The 27,521-nt window shown below is 37.1% G+C and overlaps 1 protein-coding gene across 1 annotated transcript; it reads right to left on the reverse strand.

Moving 5' to 3' along the window:
• On the reverse strand, positions 1–27,098 carry PITRM1 (pitrilysin metallopeptidase 1). The gene is made up of 27 exons (XM_062568881.1): positions 27,005–27,098; positions 26,672–26,774; positions 25,730–25,836; positions 24,421–24,572; positions 23,892–24,006; positions 23,696–23,792; positions 23,132–23,292; positions 21,677–21,803; positions 20,842–20,930; positions 20,162–20,290; positions 18,188–18,301; positions 17,723–17,819; positions 15,140–15,274; positions 12,973–13,111; positions 11,756–11,872; positions 10,032–10,164; positions 9,217–9,337; positions 8,299–8,375; positions 7,826–7,991; positions 7,600–7,700; positions 6,454–6,574; positions 5,951–6,022; positions 4,516–4,628; positions 3,839–3,964; positions 2,787–2,932; positions 1,070–1,172; positions 1–449 (listed from the first exon to the last, which is right to left on the reverse strand). Exons 1-27 carry the CDS (start codon positions 27,049–27,051, stop codon positions 356–358), a joined length of 3,102 nt encoding a protein of 1,033 aa, XP_062424865.1. The 5' UTR covers positions 27,052–27,098; the 3' UTR covers positions 1–355.
• Positions 27,099–27,521: the final 423 nt, after the last annotated feature.

Below are 27,521 nucleotides of genomic sequence, written 5' to 3' on the forward strand. Positions count from 1 at the left end.
TGGTATTCATAGTTCTTTACATATCCAATAGCATATTATCAAACAAACACTATTTCATTTTATGTATACAAAAATATTTAATTTATATAGCTTCCATTTAAGATTGGAGGAGTGAGTCTTCAGTAAAATATTATGATTTTTCTCTGCCATAACTGAACAGACTATTCTTGCGCTCAAATACTATATGGTTGGAAGAGCTTCACAGTTATTTCAAGAAGGACAATTTTGGCTGTTCAGCTCAACTTGTTTGACTATTTAAGTTGGACCATATCAGGGTTAAAAGTTAATTAAAAAGCCAATTACATAGTCACAAAGACTAGCTTGTTTTACAGTAACTTGGATGTTCAGCAGCGATTTATCGTTTGACCCATGAGGGATCTTTGGTGATATCTGTATTTTCTGGGCCGAGTACAGCCAGACCGTGAGTGCTCTTTCCAACTGCAAGGTACCTGCAAGAAGAAACAAATGAGAAGCTTCAGTTATATGCAACCACTCTATGTATCTTAAAAATATTCCCAGGGAAAAATGCTGTTTGCTATCTGTTGAATGTGTTCTGTGAACATTTTTGCTTTTACAGCATGTTTTGGATTTGCACTGTTCTCTTCCCAAAAGTCACAATACATCATCTTCTTAGCCAGATGATATTGTTAAGCAGTAGAATTCTTAAGTAGGTCATAACTCTAAAGAAGCACAAAAAAATGTTAGTTTCAAAGAACGAGCTCATAGTGCCAGGAACTGGAAGTCTAATGTAGTCTTTCTTTGACTAAGGTGAAAGATAAACAAGAAACAGGGCACTTTTGCAGTCCATCCAAAAGTAAGAGTTGCCAGTAAATTTGGAATGTAAATAAGTTTAGGATGTAGCAGTCATGTCTGCTAAAATGCAATAAACCAATCAATTAACTAACATCTCTCTTTCTACATTACAAAAACAGTGAAAGCATTACATTCTAGTGATTATTTTGAGAGGCCAAGAGAAGAAATAAATTTATTTTGACAACTTTTACAAAGTCTCTTCTCTTTCAAATTAGTTATTTGTTCAGTTTCTTCAAGTAAAGAAACACAGACTTACTTGTTTGATACATCAACCAGTTTATCCCTGTTGACGGCAAAAAGCTGCTCCCTATGTGACTGCTTCATTTCATCTGAAATCCCATATAAGAAATGATCCATTCCTAAAAATAAGAAAAAAAAAAGAAGAAAGTACTGTTATACTGGGATCTCAACAGTCAACTCTGTGGATGCAGGAGTGCAAACCACCATAGGTGTATGTATTGGAAGGAAAGAACACAGCCCATAATCAGGCCGTTGTTCTCAGGCTTGTCACAAAATACAACTGTAAATCGAGTGCCAACGGCTAGAACTGAATAAAGAAATACAGTTTCTGAGGTAGTAAGAGTTTCTTTTTCTATGTAGGAAAAAAGAATAACTAAAACCTCCTATCCTGAAAAGTGATTTATTTTGTCAAAAATATAAACATAATTCTGGTCTTCAAAACAAAACAAAAAAGAATCCTAAATTAATTCTAAAGAGTCTCAGTACTTTCTAACAAAGTATATATTTTATATAATATATTTTAGTATTTTAACTATATTTATATATAAAACTAAATTGTAGGTCAGTAAACAACCAGAGAACTCATATTCAATTATATAATCAATTTGGGAAGACATCTGGAGGGCAACCTCCCGCTCCAAGCGGGGCTAAGTTCCAAGTTAGATGAGGTTGTTTGGGAACTTACATTGGGCCTAATGATCAAACTTAAAGTAGCATCAAGAGATGGGCATTTCTCTCTGCAACAACATCTAGGTCACTTCAGTAATGCCCTTCTTTTCAATGTATCATTAAACTTCCCAGTTGTGTGCTCAAATATTAAAGAATGAATGTCATTACTCTCTCATAAATACTAACATCCAATATCAGTGTTTTTACTTACATATCCACCTAAAACTGATCAAAACTTATTTCCAACTTCTTTTGCTGCCCAGGTCAAAACCAAAGTTCAGCACAAGGAGTAAGCTCAGCTTCACTTTAAAGTTTTCTTGTTTAATAAGCTAGTGTTAATACAAGCACATTTAAAAATAACATTAATGTTAACATTACAGTTTCTTTATTTTTAGGGAAAAAATGTATTCTAACTTTGCAAGCTTTGGATTACACTTAAAATCTAAGAACTGAGGGAGGGAAAAGTGGGGAAAACAAATCAAGGTGTGAGCAAACTAGAAGGATGTATATACTACTAGTCATCGTAAACAGGTATTAAAAAAAAAAAAACTCTCCACTGCAGACATACATATTTTTATGCTCTAACTTTCTTACAAAGGTATGCACAAAAGGTTAAAGAAATTCAAATCGTGTTATTTACATCAGGAAAATAATTCTTCAACTGTTTTGATCAGAAGACCCACATCATTGCTTTTTGCCTACTAACATTTAATGCTTCTTCCAAGCCCAAAATTATTTCTTTAATCTACCTCCATCTTCTAAGTATATTGCCATGACTTCAAGCAGCAGTAACAACATTTCAGTAAAGAATGAATGTGGGTGGTGTTTTTGATGGAGAGCAATGAGAATTCAGGAAATTACTGTGTTTTTTTGAAACTGCAACGCCTTGGCAAATTTGCCAAGAAGAGATGATAGGGATTAGCAAAGTAAGCAAAGTAATTATTTTCTTCTCTTTAAGCCTAGACAAACAAGCAAAATACATATTCATAAAAAAAATATATATATTTTCACAGGTATGTATATATATACAGGCTCCCAAAGCTGCGAGGCTGATGGGAATGTACCTTTGTCTGACGGAGCTATTGGTGCATCGACAGCAGCAAATACTGCTAATTTAGCTTCATCAATATCTTGTTGTGTGAATTCTCCAGACTTGGCCCATTCAACTGCTTCTTCAAATGTTTTCAAGGTGGCTAAAGAATTTGGGTCTCTTAAAAAAAAAAAAAAAAGAGCTAATATTTAGATTAGTCTTTTAAATACTGTAATTCCTTTTCTTATTCATGTTTCATTTCATTCTGAGTTTACTATGTGTATATGAGGATTAAAACCAAATGAGAAACTTCCTATTAGTTTATAAGATTTTTTTAAGAGTAAAGTAGTGCTATAAACTAGGCTTTTTTTGAATTTTAGATACCCAAGTGCAGCAAGCAAGTTCAGTAGCCTAAAGTAGTTCCAAGGCAGCACAAAGAGTACTGATATTTAAAAGATGGTAAAACAAACCTGTTTACAATCATCACTATCAACACATGCTTCAACAGCTTAATAAGCAAAATTTCCATTAATATCAACAACAGTAATATTTACAATATATGATATCTTCCTCTGAGTTGCTTTTCCTGCTACACTTCTTGTTGCTCTGTAGAACAGGTGCAACAGGTTGACAACTATTGAAATGCTAACCAAGACAAGTCGTACCATGTTAAAGCTTCACAGAACTGCAAAGCCGCTCAAATTTTAGCCAGGAATCCTGCTGTGCTAGGCTACCTTTGGTCCAGGCAAGTGATTTAAGCCAGGACTCTGATCACACTTTTAGCGAGATTTGATTATAGTCAGTCTTTAGTACTTTCAGTTCAAATTTCACCCGAAAGCACCTTCTTTTGTAACAAAACACTTTTGGAAGACCACTTTGGAAGACAGAAAAAAAAATGACTCTTTTTTAGTAGGGCCTCTTCAACCCTCAGCAGCAGCAGCATTGAATCACTTTCTGTGATTAACATTCTCCTTTTTATTTCACTTAATCTTGAAAGAAAGCTACAACTAATTAAAAAAAAAATCCATTTAAGCAGAGTCAGTTATCTCCTCAGACATGAACAGAAAACAATGAACCTGCCGTTACCTGTAGGAGTAGAAAGTGAATATGCCGTTGTGACCGAGTTTAGCACCTCCACCATAAGCCCCTCCTTTCTCTCTGATTTCTCTATGCAGAAATTTAGCTGTCATCAACCGTGCAAGAATTCGAAGGCTGTAATGAGAAAATGGTAAGTTTGTCAATGGCAAAGCTGTTAAAGTAATTGGATGGCAGCAATATTTTCAGCTTCCTCTAAAATTTGCAAAGATTGCCATTTAAAATGCATTCACTCTTGTAATCTACAGTAATAATGATAACAGTACATTTAGTAAGAGCTGAATAATGTAATATCATTTTAAGAGTAACACTGCTTTGGAACACTTGTTTTTTATATTTATTTCAGCTTCCTCAGTGAAATACAAAATCAGTCACCTAAACTTTGTTAAACAGAATAGCATAGTCAGCTCAGAGAGGTGAGTAGGCAGGCTTTTAGGTGAAAGCTAGGGGATAGTAAACCCTAGCTTCACAGTTGAAACACTTACTTAAAAAAGTACATTTCTAGATCCAGCCATGCAAAGATTGCTCTTGTAAAGAATCCGTCACAAATAAGCTGCGAAGTATTTTTTTACTGACACACCACATTTGCAGCGTTCAGCCTGCAACTTTCAATTTTGTGTAGTGCTATACAATGTGTGTGGTAGCTGACTGTTGATTCTGCTTCCTACCTTGCATAGTCTGGAGCAGTGTAGGGAACTGTTCGAATGCATTCCCCAATATAGTTGACTGGGAAGGAAAGTACAAAATGGGTCTTCATCTGGCATGGTTTGAAAGTAGGATCCTAGGAGGAAAGTACATTATTGCCACAGTTAGCAGAGATGAGACAATTTGTCCATTTGATAAAAAAGCCAAAGTTGAGAACTATGAAATTAGGCCGGACATACAGACACACAGGAAACAACGGCTTAAGCCGCCACTTGATCAATACTGCAACCAATGATGTTTAGCATATGCCCATATTGATAATGCTCCATAAATCAAACATGAACATATAATTATCTTGGGAAATTAAAGTTCATGGATACGTATGTACATCAGCTGCCCATCCTCATACAACAGCTTCTCAGTTGTGCAATTCTTAGTACCACCAGACAAAGAGTTTGATTATTTTGCAGTATCTTTACTTTGAATGGACTGAGTGTTCCTAAATCTCCATTTCTGCACCCAGATAAGTGCATGGTCATCACATCATACTTGACTTAATTTTAAATATTGAAACCAAATTCAGAAACTGAATTCCACAAAAAATACAGAAATTGTTTTATGAACAGCTTTATGAATTTCAGCAATCCTCTGCAATATATTCAGTTCCTCCTTACACTCCCACTTCAGTATTTCATCTTTCTTTTATTTCCAGACCCCTGCAGCACCTCGCCTCTCCACCTGTCTCACACACACATGCTTGTGTTTGCTTGCTTAAGTGTGAGCAGAGCCTTGGACACCTTTAATATCTTTTATGACTCCATCTCAACACTCCCAAGCTCTTTCCTAATTTCAGAGACATGCTTTCCAGCACCCAGATCCTGATATCTCTGGCTGATTGGGCCAAGGACAGTAGCATATGCACAACAGATCTGCAAGCAAAACCCTGGGCTGAGTTCTCCCTGATTTCTTCTCAGTGGGAAGCTCAGGGTATACTGTACTGGGCTACTCTCCTGTAGCCAAATTTTCACAGAATTATCACTGATGATTTCCTGTCAGATGTCATTAAAATTCAAAATAACATAGGAAGGCATGAAAGGAAAGGAGGGAGTGAATTGGGAATGACACTACACAAGTGTAGTTCTGGAAGAAACTAGGATAAAAATAAAATAAGCATCACTTACAACAGGCAGCATTAAGTGTATACTTGTCTGCATGCATGGATGTGAAGTTAGTTAAACAATCTTCAAAACAGAACTGAAGGGAAGATAACCAAAAGATCACAGAAGGATGAAGAAGTTTGATGGATAGTTTTGAGAAACAATTCAGTAAAAGTGTAGAACTACAGAGTACATTATGTTTCAGTGGCATGCTTCTAAACACAGAAATTGCAATGGCTGAAGATGGACCATTAATATCAATAACAACTCAGTAATATAAATATCCCCAAACTATACTTACATTAATTAGTTTCCTTGTGATCTGCAAAGAATTAAGCATATCACATCCCACAGGTTTGATGTCTGAAGATTTCTGCAAGAGACATAGCCCTTGTGTTAAAAAATGATTTAACAATTCCAGTACAACTGAGGAACTACGTTACGCACTATTTCCCTTTAGCCAACATTTCAAGGAAAACTCAGCTAATGAAGAAATTACAGGTTTATGTAACAGAGAAAGGCAGAATTGCCTTTTCCTCAACCCATGCAAAAGCAGTCACCCCAAGGCAAGACTGGACAGCTGATCTTATTGTCTATTTTACAGAGTGAAAGAAACCTTTAAAACAAAATATATAGCACCTTATGACAGAGGTGAATTTTGCAAGTTTCTTTGGATATCTTTGTATGGAAAAGGCGTTTGAGTTTAAATGAGTTTCTCCTGGTAGCACAGTGGTCTTTACACAACAGTAAGATCAAATTCAACATTATTTATCACACTAGTCACAAATGGAAGTAATTTCCTACCTCAATCACATGAGGACGGACAGGTTTTCTCTCTTTTTTACTTTTAGTTATGCACTTTATGAATTTCTCTACTTCTTTAGATGCTTCTGATATCTGCTGAGGTGCAGCATTTACTGAACATCTGTTAGAAATACATTTTGAATGCTTCAATAGGTTTTTGTGTTTTGGGACAGACCATTATATTTTGTATCACTTTGCCTTCCTGAATACTTTGTATTAAATCATCCCAGTGTCAGCTCTATGGTCATTGATAATCATAATGCATGAATAAAGCAGGAAAGTACTCACAATCCAGTACGAGACAGAGAGAAACAGGGAGAGACAGGGAGAGACAGGGAGAGAGCCCACCATGGTCCAACTAGTTTTCTTTTGCTTGCTCCAAAATGACTTCAGAGCTACCTAAACATTTGCAGTAATTTCAACCACATAGTCCTGTCCTAAGCATATAAATCAGTTGTGAAAAATATTTGTGTCTCATAAAGAAACTGTAATGTCCTCCTCTATAGTCTGTCTTTGCAGACACACCTACCAGGGTTTAGAACTGTACAGATATTTGAATAATTTTATTCATCATTTTATTCCATCATTTTGTTCTTCACAAAACAATACCTTGTAACTTAATTTGCTGCACTTCGAACAAACCTATTTCTGGAACTAATGTGTCTGATGCTAAGCACTAAAGCCCCCTCTTACTTTTTCTAACATATACCTACAGCAAATTTCAGAATGTCACTATTTTCCTTTCACGAGAAAAAAAAATCCAAAACCAAACTATATTCAACTGTTTTACAACACTTTTTTTCTCTTGGACATCTTTCAAGATGAAGGGCATGGCAGGGAAGAAGCAGAGCACTGACAGAATCTTTTTGCCAAATCTCACAGAACATCTTGTGAGCTTTTAGTACAATAGCTACATCTGAAATTAGTCTAATTTTCTTATATTTATTAAAATAAAACAGAAAAAAAACATAACTACCACCAACTTCTTAAGCAAGGAGAATTAATAACATTTGATAGTTGTTCCATAGATCTCTGTCTCCCATTTCACAAGACCCCAGGGCTCGAAGAAGCACATACAGAAATGCCCCTTCACAGGCCAAAGCCTCTCTGAATAAAATGCCCCTTTTGTACTTAGCTGGAACTTGCCTGATATTGTCACTATTTAATAAATACTTCTTAATGCGTGGTAGTTTGCGTAGTACTGGTTTAATATCAGACATTTCTGCTATTCTCTTCATCAGTTTCACCTGTGTGCAAGGGAAAGACAGAAAAAACAGAGATGAAGCCATTAGATGAAATTAGCAAAAATGAGGACAGTAACTCCAAAGTGGATGATTTGGGCCTCATTTAAAAGATGCCATTTACTTTTTACCTGATCCATCCCATTGAACATTTCTTGCAGTTCTCCAGAAGGAGTAAGGTTTCTGCTGGCTCTAATAGACGCATATAAATGCCCACAATCAGGAATTCCATTCGACAGCTCCTGGGCGGTCTTCTTAACTAGTACTCTAAAATGTTCTTCCTCCTCAAACCGAGGGCTGAAAAGGAGTAGAAATAACATTTTTATTGCTATAGAACAGATTCTTAGTAATACACAGAATAACAAGTTTCCCCAGGTCTCACACAAAAGCACACCAATTCTATAAACAGCTTTAGACAGTCAATTCTCCACTCAAATTATATAGTCATGCAAAGGTTGGAATATTTAGGTTTAGAAATTGAGTCACTCAAAGACACAAAAACATCTTCAAAACAGGATCTCTAAGAAGGGGTAAAAGGTTGAGGGAGAAGGAAAAACAGTCCCAAGACACATTCACAAAATGAAAGAAATCTAATATACTGTACTTGTTAAATATTTCACTCCATAAATGCATCATGTCTGGCAGATTTCTGTCCAAGCACAGAGATGAAAAGAGTACACCCTAAAGGAAAAACAACACACACACACACACAAAATGTTCACAGATAAGACAACCAAAACAATGGTCTGAGAAACACACAATAACCTGTTATGAAAGTGATGCTGTGGTGCCAACCTAATACTTCACATCACAAAACCACTTTAATGCAGGCAGGGCTACTAAAATCAGAGCAGACACAAATGTAGTTGAACATTGCATGAACAAAGCCTGCCAATTCCCTCTTCACAAGCATTAGTACAGGAATAGGCTTTCTCACATTTCATGTACAGCATAAAAAAAAACAACAAGAAAAAAAAACCCACACTGCTCTGGGGATGCAGGCTTTCTGCAAGAAAGAGTCCCCTTGATCCAATTCTGGATTCCATGGGGAGCAAACCACAGCAGCAGTAGACCCCAGAAGTTAGAAAGAAAAAACTTAAGAGAAACTGCTAGGATTGTTCTGCTCAACACTAAGACCTAACAATCTTGCAAACTTTGAATGTCTCTGAACCACATTGACAGCATGCACATTAATAGCAATCTCTTGATGTATAATGCTATACTATTCTGTCCTGTTCCTCCTTTTTTCCCTAAAGGTTTTTTGCAGTTCTCAAGGCTGTGGTAACAGATGTTTATAAAACACTGCCTTAAAATGTATAACTATGTGAATTATTCCCCTTAAAATCAAACATCAAGTTACTGTAATCCTCAAATCTGTATTTTCCACAAAAAAACATGACTCCTTTTCATGAGCTAAGTTTCCAGTGCACACTATCTAACCCTCTACCTGGAAGCCATGACTGACCCTTAACAACAGAGTTGTTATTGTAGTGCAATAGCATGAATTTTATGATTAATTTACCTGTTCATACGCATCCAGGTGTGAATCATCTGGAATAATATGTGGGCTGACAGACATCCCACCTGTTTTTAGCTCTATTTTCTGGGCTTGTTCCCTGTAATCAAGAGCTCCACATCCCATCCTGTGAAAAATAATTAGAGCTTTATTTTCATTTTCAGTGTATGGCAAAACCAGGACCCATACACTATTTGCAAAGGAGGCTATATAGGCCTCCTATTAATTTAACAACTAAATAATTTGGCACATTATCAAAAAATAATACTTCACAATTTATAAAAAGAAAAAAAGCCAGGAAATATACAAAGCTATTCAACTAAAACTCACTGTTAATTCAAAATAACAGATTAGAAAGTATACTTTATGTACAGGTTCACTACCTGTACATCCATGTGGCACTAGAGAAATACTATCACATAAGCTATTATCACAGCAGAAATAACAGATCCACGCAAAAAAAAAAAAAAAACAAAAAAAAAACAAAAAAAAAAAAAAAAAACTTTCATTTCTGCCAGGTTATTTTTCAGATCAATTTATTAATCTATTTTGGGAATATATGTTTTGACACAGAGGAACAAGGCAATGTGGAGAGCAAAGGAGAAAATGGAAAGAGTTGGCTAGCTAAAGGAGGTGAGGAGGAGGAAGTGCTGTTTTATCAGATCTGCAGGACATTGAGGCCTCAGCATTCCCCTTCTGTAATAAAGGAGCTGCTGAAATCATTATATGCAATAGTTCACTAAGGTATTCTCTATCGATATTACTTCAGAAAGCTGTATTACATCCTACTAGCGTAGCTTCTAGCAAAGCGAATCACTCACTTTGTAATGACATTGCAAAAAAGTGGCACATATGGTTTGAGCTCCTCTGGAAGCGTGTTCAAGCTGGAAACAGCTCTGAAATACACTACCCCATTGGTTGGTTGAGCACAGTACTGGACAGGAATTTCATCAGCTATAAATAAAAAAAACATAAATAAAAAAGCAAAAAAACAAATAACAGTTTCCTATTAGAAGCACACAAAAGCAAAACCATTCCTCAAAAGATCTGCATATTAGTTACTTTTTGTGGGGATTGTAATGACACTTCATGATTAAACTTTGGATATTGTACTGAGTGCTAGACTGAAGATTTTTTCGTTTTTGTCCATGGTAAAGTAATGGATAATTACAAAGTTTAAAGAGAAAATTCTGTTGATTCAGGACATATTTTAGATTTTAAAGAGGTAATGTTCAAATAATGAAATGGTAATTTATTTTTGAAAAAATGAAGAAGTTTATCTTATATTTTCACCTTCTTCCTCTCAAAGTTGAGAGGAGAAGATTGCCACACTGCACATTCTGTTCTAGAACAGGATATTAGAATATTCACAGAAACGGATCATTTTAGCATCAAAATTATACAGTACTTGAGACTTGCTGGTAACTTTCACAGAAAAGTGCCTGTTATCTATCTTAAAGTATCTCACAGTATCATAATCTACCTTCAAGTATCTTATCTTCCTTAAACTATCTTACAGAGCAATATTGCCTGTAAGATTTTGCCAGAACTTTAACAAAATTGACAGCTACAATTTCTTGCTTCCCAGCAATCCAGAAAACAGCCTCTGGCCAAACAGGGAGAATTATAAATTATAATGGATGCCATATTTTTCCCAGCTCCTGTGTATCATATGGTTAAAATACATAGGGATGGCCAGCAATAACAACAGCTCCCTGTATAAGTTGCCCAGAGTGCTGTATCCTGGATAAAGATTAAGTCTTTGGAAGATGTGGAGGTTGCTCAAGAGCAACTGAGCATAAAACCCAAGAGACTGCTCTGGCTGTAGAGTAGGACAGACAGTGAGAAAGCAGGTGGCAGAGAGTTTCCATCTGGAGGGCTACTACCAGGCTCCTGCAAAGGAGCAGGCCTGCAGCTGCAGAACAGCCCCACATCGCCCCTCAGAGGCGATGGCAGGAACCATCTACAGATCCAGATTCCTCTGGTCTACCACACTGAAGAGGTGGTAGACTAGAAGAAAAGGACCATCACCAAGGTCTGTAAGCTGGCAAGGGTTTCACTTTTGGATCTTCTTATTTACTCTTGCCCAACGGATTCTAGATGTGCTTAAAACATTATTTTATTTCAATCTATAATCTGAAGCTGAATAAAAGATGGCTTTAGAAACTGGAAGCTGGCTTGTCTTTAACAGGCTAACTTTTGAGACCAGAGAAGGGAGCTAGGTGGTCAGGGCTTCCACTTGGCACACAGCGCAATCATGGTTGCATTTATGGTATTGTATTTATCTTGTCAGAGCACCCTCAATTTTGACAAATACATAAATACAACCAGCGCAGGCCAAAATTACTGCCAAGTCCATAGTGCAAGTTTTGCTTTCCCACAAACTCTTTCCCTGTTTACTGTTCCGCCTCAGTGTTCTTATTCACAACTTAGCATGTACACACACTATGTTACAGTCTGCTAAAAAGAGCAAAAATTGGACAAACAGACAGATAACAATCGAATAGCACTGCTCCCTTCAGGGAGAAATACTGGTTACACCAACCTGCAAGTGCTGTCTCCAGCACTGTGAATGGGATTTGGGGCTCAATGTCAGACACTTTTAAAGCTGGGAGACAAGAGGTATCCTCAGGCTTGCTTTGAAGAGCAATTAATTCCAAACCTAATAAGGAAAGCAGAGTGCTTGTACATATCTAGCTTTTAGTGAAATGCTGTCAAAACCTACTGAGGTGACACAGATCAGAAAAAATACAAGTTAAAATCTAGCATTTATCTTCAACAGTTCTTTCACATAATTTACTGAAACAATTCTGCAGATCATCATGCTGTAACAGCAAACAGAATATATTATCTTTCCAAATTCTTCTTCTAGTCTCACTTTAATATTCTTTTCACAGTAAAACACCGACCTTGAAGAAATGGTCCTGCCAGCCTGACATGCTGCTACCCAGCTCTGTGAACAGCACAAAGAAGCTACACTGATGCAGCTACATCTTTTCTTTAATTTTATATTTCTGCCTCCATTGGATTCTGGCTGGTTGCTCTAAGAACTCTCAAACTCTTTTTCATAAGCAGAAAACTTCACCTGAAAAATTCCCCTCTGCAAAATACTATAGCTTCAGTACATTAACTCTACTTCTCTATAAATATTTCTGTGAATACTTGAATTTCAGTCTTCCTACAACTAGATCATTGTTTTCCCAAACTGACATGACTGCCTTCCAAGTTTAAGTAAGTTACTGATCAGAGTAAGTCACAAAAACACTATTCTATAGTTTTCTTTTTAAGCAGAAAGTATGATAAATATACAATTAAAAATATGAGCAACCTAGGTGCATAGTCCAAACCTTTTCACATGCCCAAAAGTAAACAGCTTTATGGTAGATAGTGTATATCTTGCACTTAGCACAAGCTAACAGAGGGAAGAGTAAGCAGAGAGTAAGCAGATTAATGTTTTTAAACAATTTTCCTTCTGCATTACTTGAAACTTTGATCATTCTATTTTTGAGTGTTTAAACTAATGGAATACACCAATTATAGTTCAGTGTGACCACTACACTGCATAATCCCATAACACATACACACAAACTTAAAAAAAAAAAAAAAAAAAAAAAAAAAAAAAAAAAGAAATTACTTTCAGAATAAATGCTGGAAAATGCCTAATCTATCAAAGAACATAAAATATTATTTGATCACAAGCTATATAACTGACTGAAATTTTAAATAGTTATCCAAATTAAAAGTAAAACAAAGGATGTTAACCTTTCTCAAAGATTTGTTTTTTTTCTTCTCCAGAAAGAGCATTGATCTTCTGTTTCAGTTTTTCTGCTTCCATTTTTGCTTGTTTGTCATAGTAGGCTTCCTCTGGACTCATTGACAGAGTCAATCTGTGTGGATTATCCTACAGACATATCCCAAAACAGATTATTATTAATTTTGAGAGCTACTTCTGTCTTCTCCTGTCTTCTCCTGTGATTACTGCTTCACCAGGTAGATAAAAACAGCCCATACACTTGCCTTGCATATCATCAAAGAATCAATTTAAACTCCTAACTTAATACAGAACAGTCTTCTGTTGGGTAGGGGAGGGAGGCACAAGAACAAGCAAGAACAATCTTCAGTGAAATTTTAGTAGAGTCAGAATCCCTTAACAGAACACAGTACTCATTAGTTTGATTAAATCAAAGTTAAACAATCGTGTATAAAGCTATAAAGCAGCATGACAGAAGTTATATCTGGATAATGTTCCAAGATGAGGAATCTAGTAAAATACAGGAGGGTTTCGCTAATCTCTCTCAACCTGCCCAAGCTTGAGTGCACAGAGATCCCACATGATGTAAAGTGTGCATGCCTTATCCTGCTCAGAAACACCTTATACCATTTTCACTGCCAGAGAACTCCATGAATTATGCAAGTGCCACAACATCTGTTAAATTTCTTTTGGTTTATACTATACCATGGAATTTTAATCACAAAATTACTCAAGCTGCTTCCATCTTTTATAATACTGGGAGACTAAGGAGAGTTGCCCATTTCAAAGCAGGAGTCAAAAATAGTTTCAGCAGTATCTGTCACTGAGAGAGACTGCCTGTAATTTGGGACAATTTAATTGGATTCCCTATTTTTAAAGGAGTTTCTCCCCTCTGTAGTTATACAGAAAGACTAAAAAAACCCAGCTAACTACAGAGCTGAAGAGTGAAATGTACAATTAGCAAAGCATAGTCAAATAGACAGAGTAAACAGCATTCTCCCCATTGCTTCTAGCCTTTCTGCTTTATTAAACTCCAGGCACAACGTATAAGAATACATAACTTTCTGATATAAGAACACCCAACTATTCTCATCACTTTCTATCCTGAATTGTAATTTTGTCTTAACCTCCACAGTAGAATTACATTGTTACGGATATTCTCAAAAACCTTGTATTATATTTCATCACTACAAAAGCCAAAAGCTTAATAGCTCCCTACTACTTTCGGACACTAGTAACATCTTTAGGAAAGCAAAGTTTAATTATGTTGATTCTCAAAGGCAACAGGAGACTCCAACACTTACCCTTTATTAAATCAGGTTGACCTACAATAGATCTGCCCTTCAAAACAGTATTAACAATTCAATTGAAAAAACAAAAAAAATCCCACACTTTTGTACTGCTATCACTGGATTCTACTTCTTTTTTTTTCTGGCACTAGCTAATACACAGCTTCAGAACTATCAAGTGACATCACACCTTAAATGTTTTCAAACCTTTAAGCACTCCAGTGGAAGGGAAAGAGAGGAAACTAAAATGAACAGAAAGAAATGAGCACTGATGGCAAAATTCAGACAGCAGTTCAATGAACAGGTAAAGCACCACAGCAACATTATCATAACCAAATCATTCTCAAAGGATAAAAGACATCTTGCTATGTGTACACTAAAAACATGTAACTAGGTCTATAATTCTCTGGCCATGTCTTAGCTTCTTTTTGGGAAAATGCCATTGCCCATCTGCCCTTCCCTCCCACGTGAAGAAAACTTGAGTACAAAGTTCAGAAAGGAGCTCTGTACATGCAACACAGGCTCTCTGTTCCACATGATGAGGGATGGGAACTGTGGGGAACACTGCAGAGAGCACCATCTCCACAGCTTCTGTACGCTGAGCAAAAAGGCTTGCTATAGCATCAGATATTACAGATCAGTAAAACATTAGCATTTTATCAACACTCTGAAACACTCTATATATGTTTCCAAATGTCTAACTATCTGTTTTTTCCAATTTTGAAAAGTTTTCACTTTAATCATTTAAAATTAGTATGTTCCATTCAAAAGTGCTGTTGTTCATTTACATGAATAATACAGTTATGAGAAAAAAGCCTTGAATTTAATTTTAAATTCAAAACCAATTTAAAAATTAATATCATTGACATTTTTCTGTAAGTTTTCCTACCTTAAAATAAGTTTCAACTTTTTCCTGAAGAAATCTGGGATTCTCTTTAAGGCACTGCCTGAACTGAGAGACTTTATCTGCAATCTTCAGAAGCTCCACTGGATCCCCATCTTGATTCCAGCAGGATGCTATATACTGAATGGGTAAGAATAATCAGGTAAGCAGGACAATCTATACATACATACATATATACACACACACACACACATTAGCACCACCTGCGATCCAAAACCACCTTATTTATAGTTTAATGGGAGACAAGCATGTAATACCTAATGAACAGGTTCACTATTTTTTTTCCTTTTTGTGTCAGTGTTTATGTCTGTGTCTGTATTCTGGAAATCTATTATAAAATTCTTTTTTTCCTCCCCATTTCCCCTCATATAAAATAAATCCATTTATCAACTCAAAGAAGGAAGAAAGGAACAGAAGGTGGAAACAAAGAAGTACACCTGGTAACATTTTATATTATTCTGTCAGTCAGTTGAAGTTATATATAAATAAGGAAACTAAAGCATGGAATATAGATGAAACATTGTAGAAATAAGATACTGGATAATGAGCAATATTCCCACGGCACTTCTTTTGGAAAGATTTTTACTCTTTAGAGTTTGAGATTAGTAAGCTTGCTCACACGAATCGTTGCAAGATGCTACTGAAAGTTCTTCAAACACATATCTAGCTATTAAAGTCTTCTCCTCATTTCTGTTTTGTGTGAATATTGGAAAAAAAAACACAATCCCAAGATATTTGAAACAGTCCTTAAAAGCACATAAAAAAAAATGTCTGAGAAGTACTAAAACTACCTTTTCTTATCTCTGTAACTACAAGCAGGTATCATAAACCTATCAAACCTATCAAACTTTTCCAGTACTATCTCGCGTTTGAGAAAATTCCCTGGTATGTTTTAAGGAATACTATTTTCTTAGAATACACTCAAGTTAATTCTCTTGAAATAGTCCCTCCCTATTTGAGGATTTTATTGCGTCATTATAACAACTCAGTGCTGATTCTCACTAAGCTCTTCACAGAAGAGAAGATGTCTGAAAAATTTAGCACTGGAAGATAAAGAGGTAGCTCTAGTATAGGGAGGACAAGGCTACAAGGCTATCTGGTTGTTTTTAAATAGTTGTACAAAAAAAAAAAAGAAAAAGAAAAAAAAGAAAGAAAAAAAGGGCAAGCTGTCACAGACCATCCTAGAACATAACTTTTGCTGTTTTAACCACCTTAGAAACAAATAGAAACCTAGAGGGTACAAAGAAAAGCTCATTAGTTAGTTACAGAATTCTCCTATCTGAATTTTAAACAACTAAACCACACAAAGCAAAGTCCTCCAAATGATAAGGCTAGCAAAGCACTAGAGTATAGCACGGAAATTAGAGACTCTTCACCACAGGACATTTTAAATTACAGAAACTGTCATCTATTACTCATTATTTTAGTTATAATTAGGTCCCTTCCAGCTCTCTTTTCTACATCTACCTCTAAAACACAACCATGGGTTGTGGACTGAAATACAATTCTTCTCTATGGAGGGTTTAACACTAAATGCTGTATGACCTTGTGGGCTTTTAAAGCAAGAATCTAAAGAGGATTCTGTTCCAGAACTAATCTTAAAACTTGAATCAACTTTGAGTCTTAGAAACTGAAAGAGAAAATAATTGCACAAATATTTCAGACAGAAGTATTCAAACCTTTTGAAGACATGCTAGAAAGTACTCGTTACCAAAGTCAGGCACATGCTGCCAGATCCTACTATGAAACATGTCAGTAAATTAAATATCCACAATTTGTCTATTTCACTGTATGTCAATCTGATCTGAAAGAACTTTTGGTGCTGTTCTCCCACTGACAAGATTCGTACTATCCAAGGATGTGCTTCTTTTCCTAACTTCTCATAGTGAAAGGGGAGGAGGAGTATTCCTGAAGAAGATGCAACTTGTGAGACAGAATGGAAAAGATAGGTAGGAGATTAAGCAAATGAGGTTGGTGCAGTTCAGAAAAAACAGAGGATAGAGGAAACCAGGAGGCAGCAGGAGGTTTCAGTTTCCAAACCTATTGTAAATACTATAGCTCACTGTTTCTTATATTTACAAGGACACGCAGACACCACATTCTGCTATGGAAACCCCTTTCTGTAATAGTTTTAGTAGCGAATTTTTAAGTCAAAGATTAAATTAGTGTAAAATTGCATGTGTGAATCTTGCAATTTAGTTATAGCAGTAGAATTAAATTATACAGAAAAATATAGTTTTCCTATTTCATATTTATAAGTATAAAGGCCTCTGGACAAAACATACAATTCCAGGAACCAGTACAGTATTTCCCTCTCACAGAGAGAAGAAATTCTACTGAAATCAAGCTACTATTCAGAGAAAGGTAAACAGCTCATTGCCTGATACAGTCATACAGTGTGAAGAGCAGTCATAGTTAGAAGTCTGCTGAAAACAAGGAAAAGATATACATGAGAAAACAAAGGAAAAGCCTTTTAGATTTTTCATACATAAATTTTTCACTACAAAATGATATTTTGGGAAAATGTGGGAAATACCACCACATATGTCCGCACACATGCAGACTTACAGATGTCAGGGCAAGTCCAAAACTTGTAGATTGATGCTTCAGTTGGATTTCAATTTTGTGAAGTAGAGCTTCAATTCTATCTTCTTCAAATCCTTTCCTTTGGGAAGAGGTGAAGATAGAAGGAAATATTATCCATTAACACTAATCACTCTCAGTGAAGCTATGAATATGAATTATAACATTGATAAAGCAAGCAAAAGAACATAACATCTTCCTCAGTGAATTAAAATTGACATAAACTTATTATGCTGTGTCATTTAGCAAAACAGCGCTAATATTAAACGCCTGAATGTTATGCTGGTGAGTAAGCAATAACAGAGAAAGGAAAAGGTTTTTTATTGTTCTGTAGCAGTTTTATTGTTTAATGCTCTTAAAACTACTTCTTTGGTGTAGTTTTTTATATAACTAAATTCTTAAAGTAGGAAGGAAAGGTTATAATATTCTAAAAATTTTAACATTACTCACACAATAACTTCATCAACTGTTCTAGCAATAATCTGTTTCACAGTATCAACATCTCTCTCAGCAATACCCTGCAGACCCACACTGAAATATGCTTCTCTTGTTGAGCCATTAAACCTAGAATAAAACATATTAAACTCAGTGACAAGTACTAGAATTTAAGCAGAAAGCCTGCCATTAAAATCAGAAAAGGAAAAGAGAAAACCAAACCATCACCTCCACATATGTACACACAGAATTTTGAAAGCTTGACAGGAAGAAAGAAGAAAAATAATTACCAAAAGGGGCAAGAAATAGAATTTAAAAATCATTTTTTGCTTGGTTTCAGTAGTAGTAGAACACTGATAAGAAAATATATGGCATAGCTGATACCAGAGAAGGCAAAACAATTACACAATCAAAGCTGTGTCTTTTTTGTTCATTTTTCAATTCATCTGTATGTATTTTGTGTTAAAAAAGTCTTTTTAGTTAAGATGAAAACTTTGCTGTTTGTAAAGCCAAACACATACATTCTACTTACGCTAGTGAGCAGAACAGTACTTCAAGTTAGTCCCTTTACAGCAAAAGGTGAAGGTGGAGTGTTCTGTGTTTATTGCAGTTATTGTCAATGTTAGTTAAAAAAATGTAAAAATATGAAAATCTAAGCTGTTAGGCACAGTAAACCGTAAGAACATTTTAGAGACATAAATTCACACTTGCAGAAATAAGAAACGCTTCACAGTTTAAAACGAAGGCAACAAAGTGAAAACCAATAGCTGTTCATCAACTCTAACCACACCTGTCTAAGAACCACAGAAAGAATTCAATAGTACTCAGGTGGAAAAAGTTGCATACTGATCTCTGGACTCAGCTATTCCCTTAGATTTGATTTGTCAGCACAGTGACTAAAGCACACCAAAGGCAACACTGCTCTATGGTTCAACATCAGATTAACACAGTTACAATTGAAAGGGCTTAGCTGAAAAAACACAGACACTGAATCACGCCTTCAGTATCTAAGCACAAGCATCTAGCACCAGGTCCCATGATACTCGAAACATCTGCATAGCAGTGGCACTGCTGTGAATGACACTGGATTCACAGAAGACCCATGCCTTCACGTAGTGACAGTTCAAGTCAGACTCAGTGCTGGCTTTAGAGCATTAAAACGGCACTAGATGTGTATGTTTAAGTATCCCACATGAACGTATGTTTAGGTATCCTATACGAACATCTCAGCTAGTCAGTGGAGACAGATGCATGATTTTTGTCATTCTAAAGTCTAAATCAGTCAAAAGAATCATACTCTAAAAATGTCTTTCTCTCTGCTAATAAAGGGAATCTATGATGAGCAGCTGACACAAGAGTATCTACAATACAGATGCCCATAGTTAGGCGAGAAGAATCCCACCCAGTCTGCCATGCAGAATTCAGAAGACCAGTAGCACAAGCTACAGTTTGAATAAGTAAATGTTGTCAGACACATACTTTTATATTGTGGCTATGGCAAGCTAATGGCACCTAATCTTAAAAAGCACGTTTGTACCAAACCTACCTATTACTAAATCACAGGAGTAAAGCAAAAAAAGCAAAAGTAACACAGTAAATAAAACAATATCAAAGCTAGTTTGCTAGCTCTTCTTGAGTGATGATAAAAACACACAAAATAAATCCCCACCCCAGTAAATTAGGACATTGAAGGTATATCATGTACCTATGTATGTATTTTTCTTGTTGATAAACATAATACAACACAACTTAATCTAACAAAACACAGCTTCTATCACATTATTTTGACAAGCCAACAGGTACACTTGAAGATGCTTTATATTTCATCAATACAAGCTCTAAGATATTTTAAAATTACAGTAAGAGACTTTCACTGTTGCTGCTTGTATAAGAGAAGACTTTTCCCAACTTGTTACTGGTTTACAACTTTTCTAAATTGAACTTCAGTAATACTGCTTATAGTGTTGAAGTATAAATTGTAACACTTACCCAACATCAGGAGAAAAGTTTGTACCAACACCAGACTCAATTAAAGCTTTATAGAAAGGAGAATTAGGCCCATCAACCAACAGGGAAGACAACAGGCTTAGTGTGAAGGTTTCAAAAGTATCTGTAATACTGAAGAAAAATTAATAGGTCTTATATCCTTATATTCATACACCACTAAGCTATGAATATGTGACACTCAATACCACCGAGTTCTTTTCAGAAGAATTACTTCTGTAAAAGAATTCAGCAGGAGTAAGGAAGGAATAACTGTCAGCTGTGCACAATGCCCCCAAACTCTGGGAACTAAGAGTTCTTGGTCATTCATTATAACCAGCAGCAAAGTTCTGCAAGTCATATTAGGCCTGAGTGTAGATGAAGTTCGTAGGGTCATACAGAAGAGCTTGCACAAGGCAGCCAATGTTCCCAAAAGCCTAACCATTGAGTAATTCTGTAAGACAGTGGCACTTTTCCTTACTTCTATCTACTAAAGAGAAAGACAGGAAAAAATCCAATTAGTATTTAAATTTTCATTTAATATTTCTAGCTGTCCCATGGCATTACTTAGCTTAAAGATGATGTTTATGAAAAAGGATTTTTTTTTAATTAAAAGAAAAAAAAAACACATTGCTTAAAGTTCTGACATAAGCCTTTAGTTCAGAATTTCGTTTTGATACACTTACTCTGTCAACAGGTAGCTGACACTGACAGTTGTCTGCTTGGAAGGATCTGCAGCAAATGAGTCTAAACCACATTTTATACAGTGTTCTCTCTGTAATATGTAATTAACACATATGATACAGGCTAAACTCAAAGCAGAAGCAACAAATAACAAAAAGCTGTTTGTATCTTTATAACCTTTGTTCCAAAGATTTCAAAGAATTTTACAGATACTCATGAGTAAATTCAATATTCATGACTAAATTCACAAACACAGCATATTTACGTAGTATCTCTTTAAAGATAACTGGTATTACCACTTTTACAAGAGGAGAAAAAGAGAGTCTGCCTTAATTTATATTCAGAATTGGGTTTAAAAGAAAAATTTAAGATTATGGACAAGCCAAGGAGCAAAAAAAACCAAAAGGAGAGAAAAAAATGCAAACCAAAAAAACCCCAGAACCTGAAGAGGTATTTTGAAACCAATGTCTGAAAGTTAATTTCCTGACTCTAAATAAACTGGTACCTCCGGTTATTAATATTTATATTGGTTGTTCTAGATGCTTTATAACAACACTTCAGTTCTTCAGATGCTAGGAGACTTGAAAGTGAAGAAGAAAAATGCCCAGCTGGATGCAATTGTTACAATAGTGAAACTCAAACACAGTTTTTCACCCCCTCACCTTTAAACCCCCCCCCCCAAAAAAAAAGTCATTTACATGCAAACAAACATCTAAACAAACAAGATAATCCCGTCAGGCTGGACTAAAATATTAGAATCTACTACACTTAGTTACTACAGTTGTAAGATTGGATGTGCACCTGTTTTTTGTTTGTTTGATTTATTATTTTACTTACAGGCTTTTCCCAGAGTTTCTGTTTTGGGATGTCAGTATTTGACTCAATTCTTTGAAATTTTATCAGTGCTTCCTCATGAATTTGTTTCAAATGTTGCTCCAGTGGAAAATTACCGTAAGTGAAAAACCTGCATTTTAAATGAAAATTGGGAATTAAGTTTTAGATTTTGAGTTTTTAGATTTTAACCTTTAGATTTAGTTACATTTATATTTACATTTATATTCTGAATATCAAGTAATTTCCGGTGATTTAGTTACATCTAGACAAGAATGTTTCATAAGTCCCTAGATTCAAGACCGACCACAGTTTCCACATACTTAAAATCCACAGAAATATGTAAGGGGTATTTGAAATAAAATTTCACATATTTTTTCATCTCCTGTTTCATGCTTAGAAATAGACATAACCCTAGAATTCAGCTTGTTGCAGCATTATGCAATATTCTAAGAAAAAAAAATAGTACTTGAAGCCAAAATCCCATGTTGAGAAGACAAGTTAGATTCCTTTGACTCTCATATGTAATGTAGGCAACACAGTGATCCATGTCTCAACTCATCTATAAAATATAACTAGGTTTTGCAGGTCAGTCCACCAAAGTAGACATCCATATCTGCCAGAAAAATTGCTGATTTCCAGTGTATTAAATATGAGCATGAGGTAACTCTTAGGTAAATGATATTCCTTGATTAAAACCCAAACTCAGGTATGTTAGAATACTTAGGATGATGAGAGAAAGAAAGGATAGTGAAATCACAATCATGACATAACTGATTTTCTATCAGTGAGCTAATCTGACCACAAAATTAGTAGTGAAGAAACAATAACACTGCATATTTCCTTCATATAACTTTTGAATTTGATGCAAAGACCTTATCAGTACCAACAGGGCTAGTATTTGACTAAAATGAATATCTATTATTTAGAATCCAATACAGCAATGTGCAACTAAGGAGTGACTGAAATGCCATAATTTTTAACATTTTTTTGGAACTTTAATCTGGACTGACTTAAAGGAGGCTAGGAATCCCTAGACTCACTTGCCCTACTTTTACCATATATTCCTAATGTTACTACTAAACAATTACAAGTTCTATTTGCCTCACCCATAGGAGTTCATGGTGAATGATCTGTAAACAAAGAAGACAAAAAAGCACCGAAAAAACTCAAATCCTTATAATTAAGCAGGCACATGTACTCTAGAAACTCTCTTGCATCAGTCAGCTCTTTCATTAGCCCCTGCTACCAGTTCACCCTGTGCCTCTCTCCCTAAAACAGCTTCCTTGATTTGATGGTCTGCCAGCTGCTGGCAGATACAGACTATCTGCATTGATGGCCACATGCATGGTAATACCATAAGTATCTCCATTCCCCCCTTGCCCCCCCAACCCCCCAGAAATATGAACACAATGATAACTCATTATATACCCTAGGAAGTTAGTCACAGATTTCAGATACCTGGAATTGCTTGGATGATAATGTGTAGCATGGAACTGTTTAAGCTGTTCCCAGGTAAGATCAGGAATACTTAATGGATCTCCACCAGATACCACACTGTAAGTGTGATCCGGAAGGAGTTTATTCTGCAGGTGCTGTGCAAATAACCTCTCATTATCTGTCTTAAGAAAAAAACATTATGTTTCAGTAAAAGTGACAAAAACACACTTTAAAAAGCACTCAACAATAAGACCTTAGAGTTTTAATTTGTACAAGAACTCTGCCTTGCATAAGCATTTTTTCTACAGTCCCCATCTAGTTTTATAAAACTACTATGTTATGTCAATTTTTAAGAAAAATCCTAGAGTAAGATCTGTTAACAAGTTGTTCTTTCACATGTAAACAAGCTTTCTAACAGACTAACACAAAGACAGACTGTGTAAAAGCTCTCTGACTTTTTTGAGAACAAATTTTACAAAGGAGGAATGGAAATCTCTGGTGCAATATCATTGTTAATCTGCAAATTAAACTACTTCAGTTATGCACATTGTATAAGATCTTAAAACAAAAATCCACAAAACTTACAAATGCCCCTTTCATTTCATTAAAAACAACTCCTTTGAAGACTAGAGGTGTCTCAGGATCAGTCGGGTTCTCGTGTTCTAACCTCCAACCTTCTTGCCTGGGAAAATTAATAATAGGAAGTGTTTCTTGGGGGAAGGAGAGGGTTTTTTTTCCCTTAATTTAACATCTGTATATTTCTCAGCTGTCTACATCTTACCAGAAATCTAGTTGCCTCAAGCATGGAAAGAAAGCTGCATCCAAGTACACTGAAAGGAGATTCTGAAAATCCTTGGGATTTTGTGTTGAAAATGGATAGAGTGTGTAATCGCTAGCTGCGTATAAATAAATGTAAAATAGGAAAGAATTTTAGAAAGTCTGTAATATATATTTATTTTTAATCTCTTATATAGATAAGTAACAGAAAGAAAAGAAACTTGCTATTTGAAATAAATTTTTGTTGAGAAATACATAGAATTTTAACACTGCAATTATTTTATCATGAAAACTTTTCTTTTGTCAAACATGTAAATAATTAAATGTCTTCTTGTTTACTATGAAGATCCACCTCTATTGGAACTTTAATCTGCAAATGCCAAATAAGTAAGATGTAGTTGGTTAGCTTTTTAATGTCTCAGTCACAACATTCACACTTAATGGATTTCCAAAGCGAAATCAAGCAGATCCAGCAGCAAGCTTTACTGCAAAAGCCTCATGCATTTTAAAAGCATTATTTGCTTTGTACTCACCTGTGAATGCATTCATGAAAGTGGAGAGAGATCTGTTCAACATTTTAAAGAACGGATCTCTGCAAGGATACTTTTGAGAACCACACAATACAGTATGTTCAAGGATATGTGGGACGCCAGTGCTGTCCATTGGAGTGGTACGGAATTGTATACTGTAAGAGAGACAGCAGAGAAAGCAACACGCTTATTTGGGACCAGAGGAAAGCTACCTGCTATATGCAGCTTAGCTTTACAGGAACAGTGTAACAGTCCAGTAACTGACAAGATACAGCAGGAAGCAGAGTTTTCAAGTTCACAAGAAAGACTGAGTTGAGTGCTCAGCCACTTCTAAGAGAAGGACTTCTATTTTTGGAGATGGTACAGAATTTTTCAGTGCTTCAGCCCTAGCATCAGAAATGGCTCAGCAGACAACCTGTGTAACTAAAGTGACCGATAAAACTGCAACAGTGTCAACATTCAAATTTATATCTTATTGGGAAAAAGAATCCTTTCCCCCTTACTAGTCAGTTCATTAATTGGGAGAAAAAAAAAAAAAAAAAAAAAAAAAAAAAAAGAAAAGCTCAGAGAAAATTTTATGGAGACTCATGGTAAAAACAAAAAAAAATTATATTTTGCAATGTAAGGCACTTTATCAGAAGGTCTAGTTTTGAGCCCACCAATACAAGAGAGATAATGACAAACTTCAATTAGTTCAGTAGAGAACTATAATGGTCAGGAGCTGGAGCACATGTACTGTGAAAAGAGGCTGAGGAAACTGGACTTATTTAGCCTGGAGAAGAAAAGGCCTAGAGGGGACTTATTTAGCCTGGAGAAGAAAAGGCCTAGAGGGACCCAGTAGCTTCCTTCCAATACCAACAAGAAGGTATGTAGATGAGCTCCTTGCATGGACACACATGACAGAAGAGACAATGGTCATAAATTGAAGCAAGAGTGGTTTCTAACTTGACATAATAATAATAATAAAAAAAAAGCTCACCATACAGACAGTCAAGCACTGGAAAGAGACTGCCCGAAGAGATTGTAGAATCTCTGTCTTTGGAAATTTTTAAGAGCTGACTGAGTAAATCTCCACGCAACCTTATCTGAATTCAGTGTTGACATAGTTTTGAGCAGCAAAGAGACCTCATGATGTCTCTTCCAACATGAATTACTCTATGGAAGTTCTACTTAGTAAGTACTCCGTCTTTGATAACACAAAAAAAATCCTATTTATGAATCTGGTTACAATTCAGAAAACATAATCTGACACTGAGATGGAATGAGCTATACACATATATACGCCCAACAGCTATACACAGGCGTGTTTTACCTGAAGAGATTATTGGAGTCCTCTCGAGCCACATGTAAATATCTGGCTCCTGTATTATCATGACTAAGCTTCACTGCAGTCAGGAAGAGCTCAGGAACAGCTGTCACCTGCATTGGAACAAAACATCTGTAACACAATATGACTACTAATAGGTCATATAAGCTAAGAATGAAATGACAATATCAGTTTGCCTTTCCTGTATAAAATGAGGCCATATACAGTAATATGTAAGTTCTTTGTTCCTATGTTTTGCACAAATAGAACATTGTGTCTAAGTGGAACATAAATAACAATCTAAAAAAAAAACAAACTACACTATAATCACAAAAATGTACTGTTCTTTTTATAGCTAATGAGACTAGAATGGTTTGATCACAAATTCAAGTATCAGCAGTTAGGGTGTCAGAAGGGAAAAAAAGTTCAGAATCCAGTTCTATTACTAGCTCTATCACTAGCAATCATTTTTGCAAGTTTCCTGAGTTCTCTTCTTCTGCTTTCTTTCTTTAGAAACGTAACGAAGTTCCACATGTAATTCCCACTGCTAGTTCTTAACAAACCTATTAAAAGCAGCCTAGCATAAAACAGCGCATAGTTCTGTGCATCTGTCTGTGCTTTTAGGAAGACTGAACTGAACACTCCCCATCTATACCAGATGCACAGACTCCCGTGGTGTGTCATTTATTCTGGAAGAATTAACATCCTTTAAGAACATGCATTAATGTTCTTACAAGGGTAACTACAAGCAACTTGCTTGAATTTGCTTGAAGAAGGATAACTACAAGCAACCACTGTATTGTTTTTAACCGATCGTCGGCAGCATCTGTGTAAATATTTACAGTGTGTAGACCTCCACCGACTTTCTCACATAAACTTTCCCTCCAAGGTGAAGCGTATCTTACCCAAAGCAGCGCACAGGAAAGGCGGCACGAGGCCCCTGCCTACCTGGCGGACCGTGAAGCCGTGGATCTGCTCTCCCACCCGGTACTGCAGCGCTCTTTCACTAGCGGAAACGCTCTTCCACCGCCATGACTTCTGCTTCCAGGACCTGAAACAACGTTTCTCTCAGAGTCCCACAAAACCCTCCCGCCGCTCAGCCGCCTGTCCGGGCAGGACGCGAGCGCGCAGGCCCGCTTTCCGCCTCGGCCCGGGGCGCCCGGCCCGGCGCTGCGCCCGCAGGCCGCCGCCGCCGCAAGGCGCTGAGCGACGCGGCGCGCTGGGGAAGGTCTCGGAGGGAGGCGCGGAGCCCCAGCCCCGCCGCCGCCTCCCCCTCCTCACCGGCTGAGGCTCAGCAGCCGCCCCGCTGCCCGGTAGCGGCTCCACATGGCTCGGCGCCTCCGCAGCGGGACGGGAACGGGACGCGCCGCGACACGCGACCCGGCCGACGCAGGCGCCGCGCCGCGGCCGCCCTCCGCCCTCCGCCCTGGCGGCGGGAGGCTCCGCCCCGCGCTGCCGCGGCGGGAGGCGGCCCGGGCCGGCGCCCGGGTGGCCTGGCGCGGCCGCGGCTCTGGCGGGTGGAGCGCAGGGCCGGGACCGAGCTCGGCCGCGCCGGGGCCGCGGGAGCCTGTGACATGGTGGCGGGGGGCCCTCAAATGGCGGCGGGGCCCCGGCGGGGCCGCGAGGGGACCCCGCGCCGAGGTGGCGCCGGGGCCCGGCGGGGCCGCGAGGGGACCCCGCGCCGAGGTGGCGCCGGGGCTCGGCCGGGGCCGCGAGGGGACCCCGCGCCGAGGTGGCGCCGGGGCCCGGCGGGGCCGCGAGGGGACCCCGCGCCGAGGTGGCGCCGGGCACCTCGGTG

Source organism: Rhea pennata, chromosome 2 (genome assembly GCF_028389875.1).
Source record: "Rhea pennata isolate bPtePen1 chromosome 2, bPtePen1.pri, whole genome shotgun sequence".
NCBI lineage: Eukaryota > Metazoa > Chordata > Aves > Rheiformes > Rheidae > Rhea > Rhea pennata.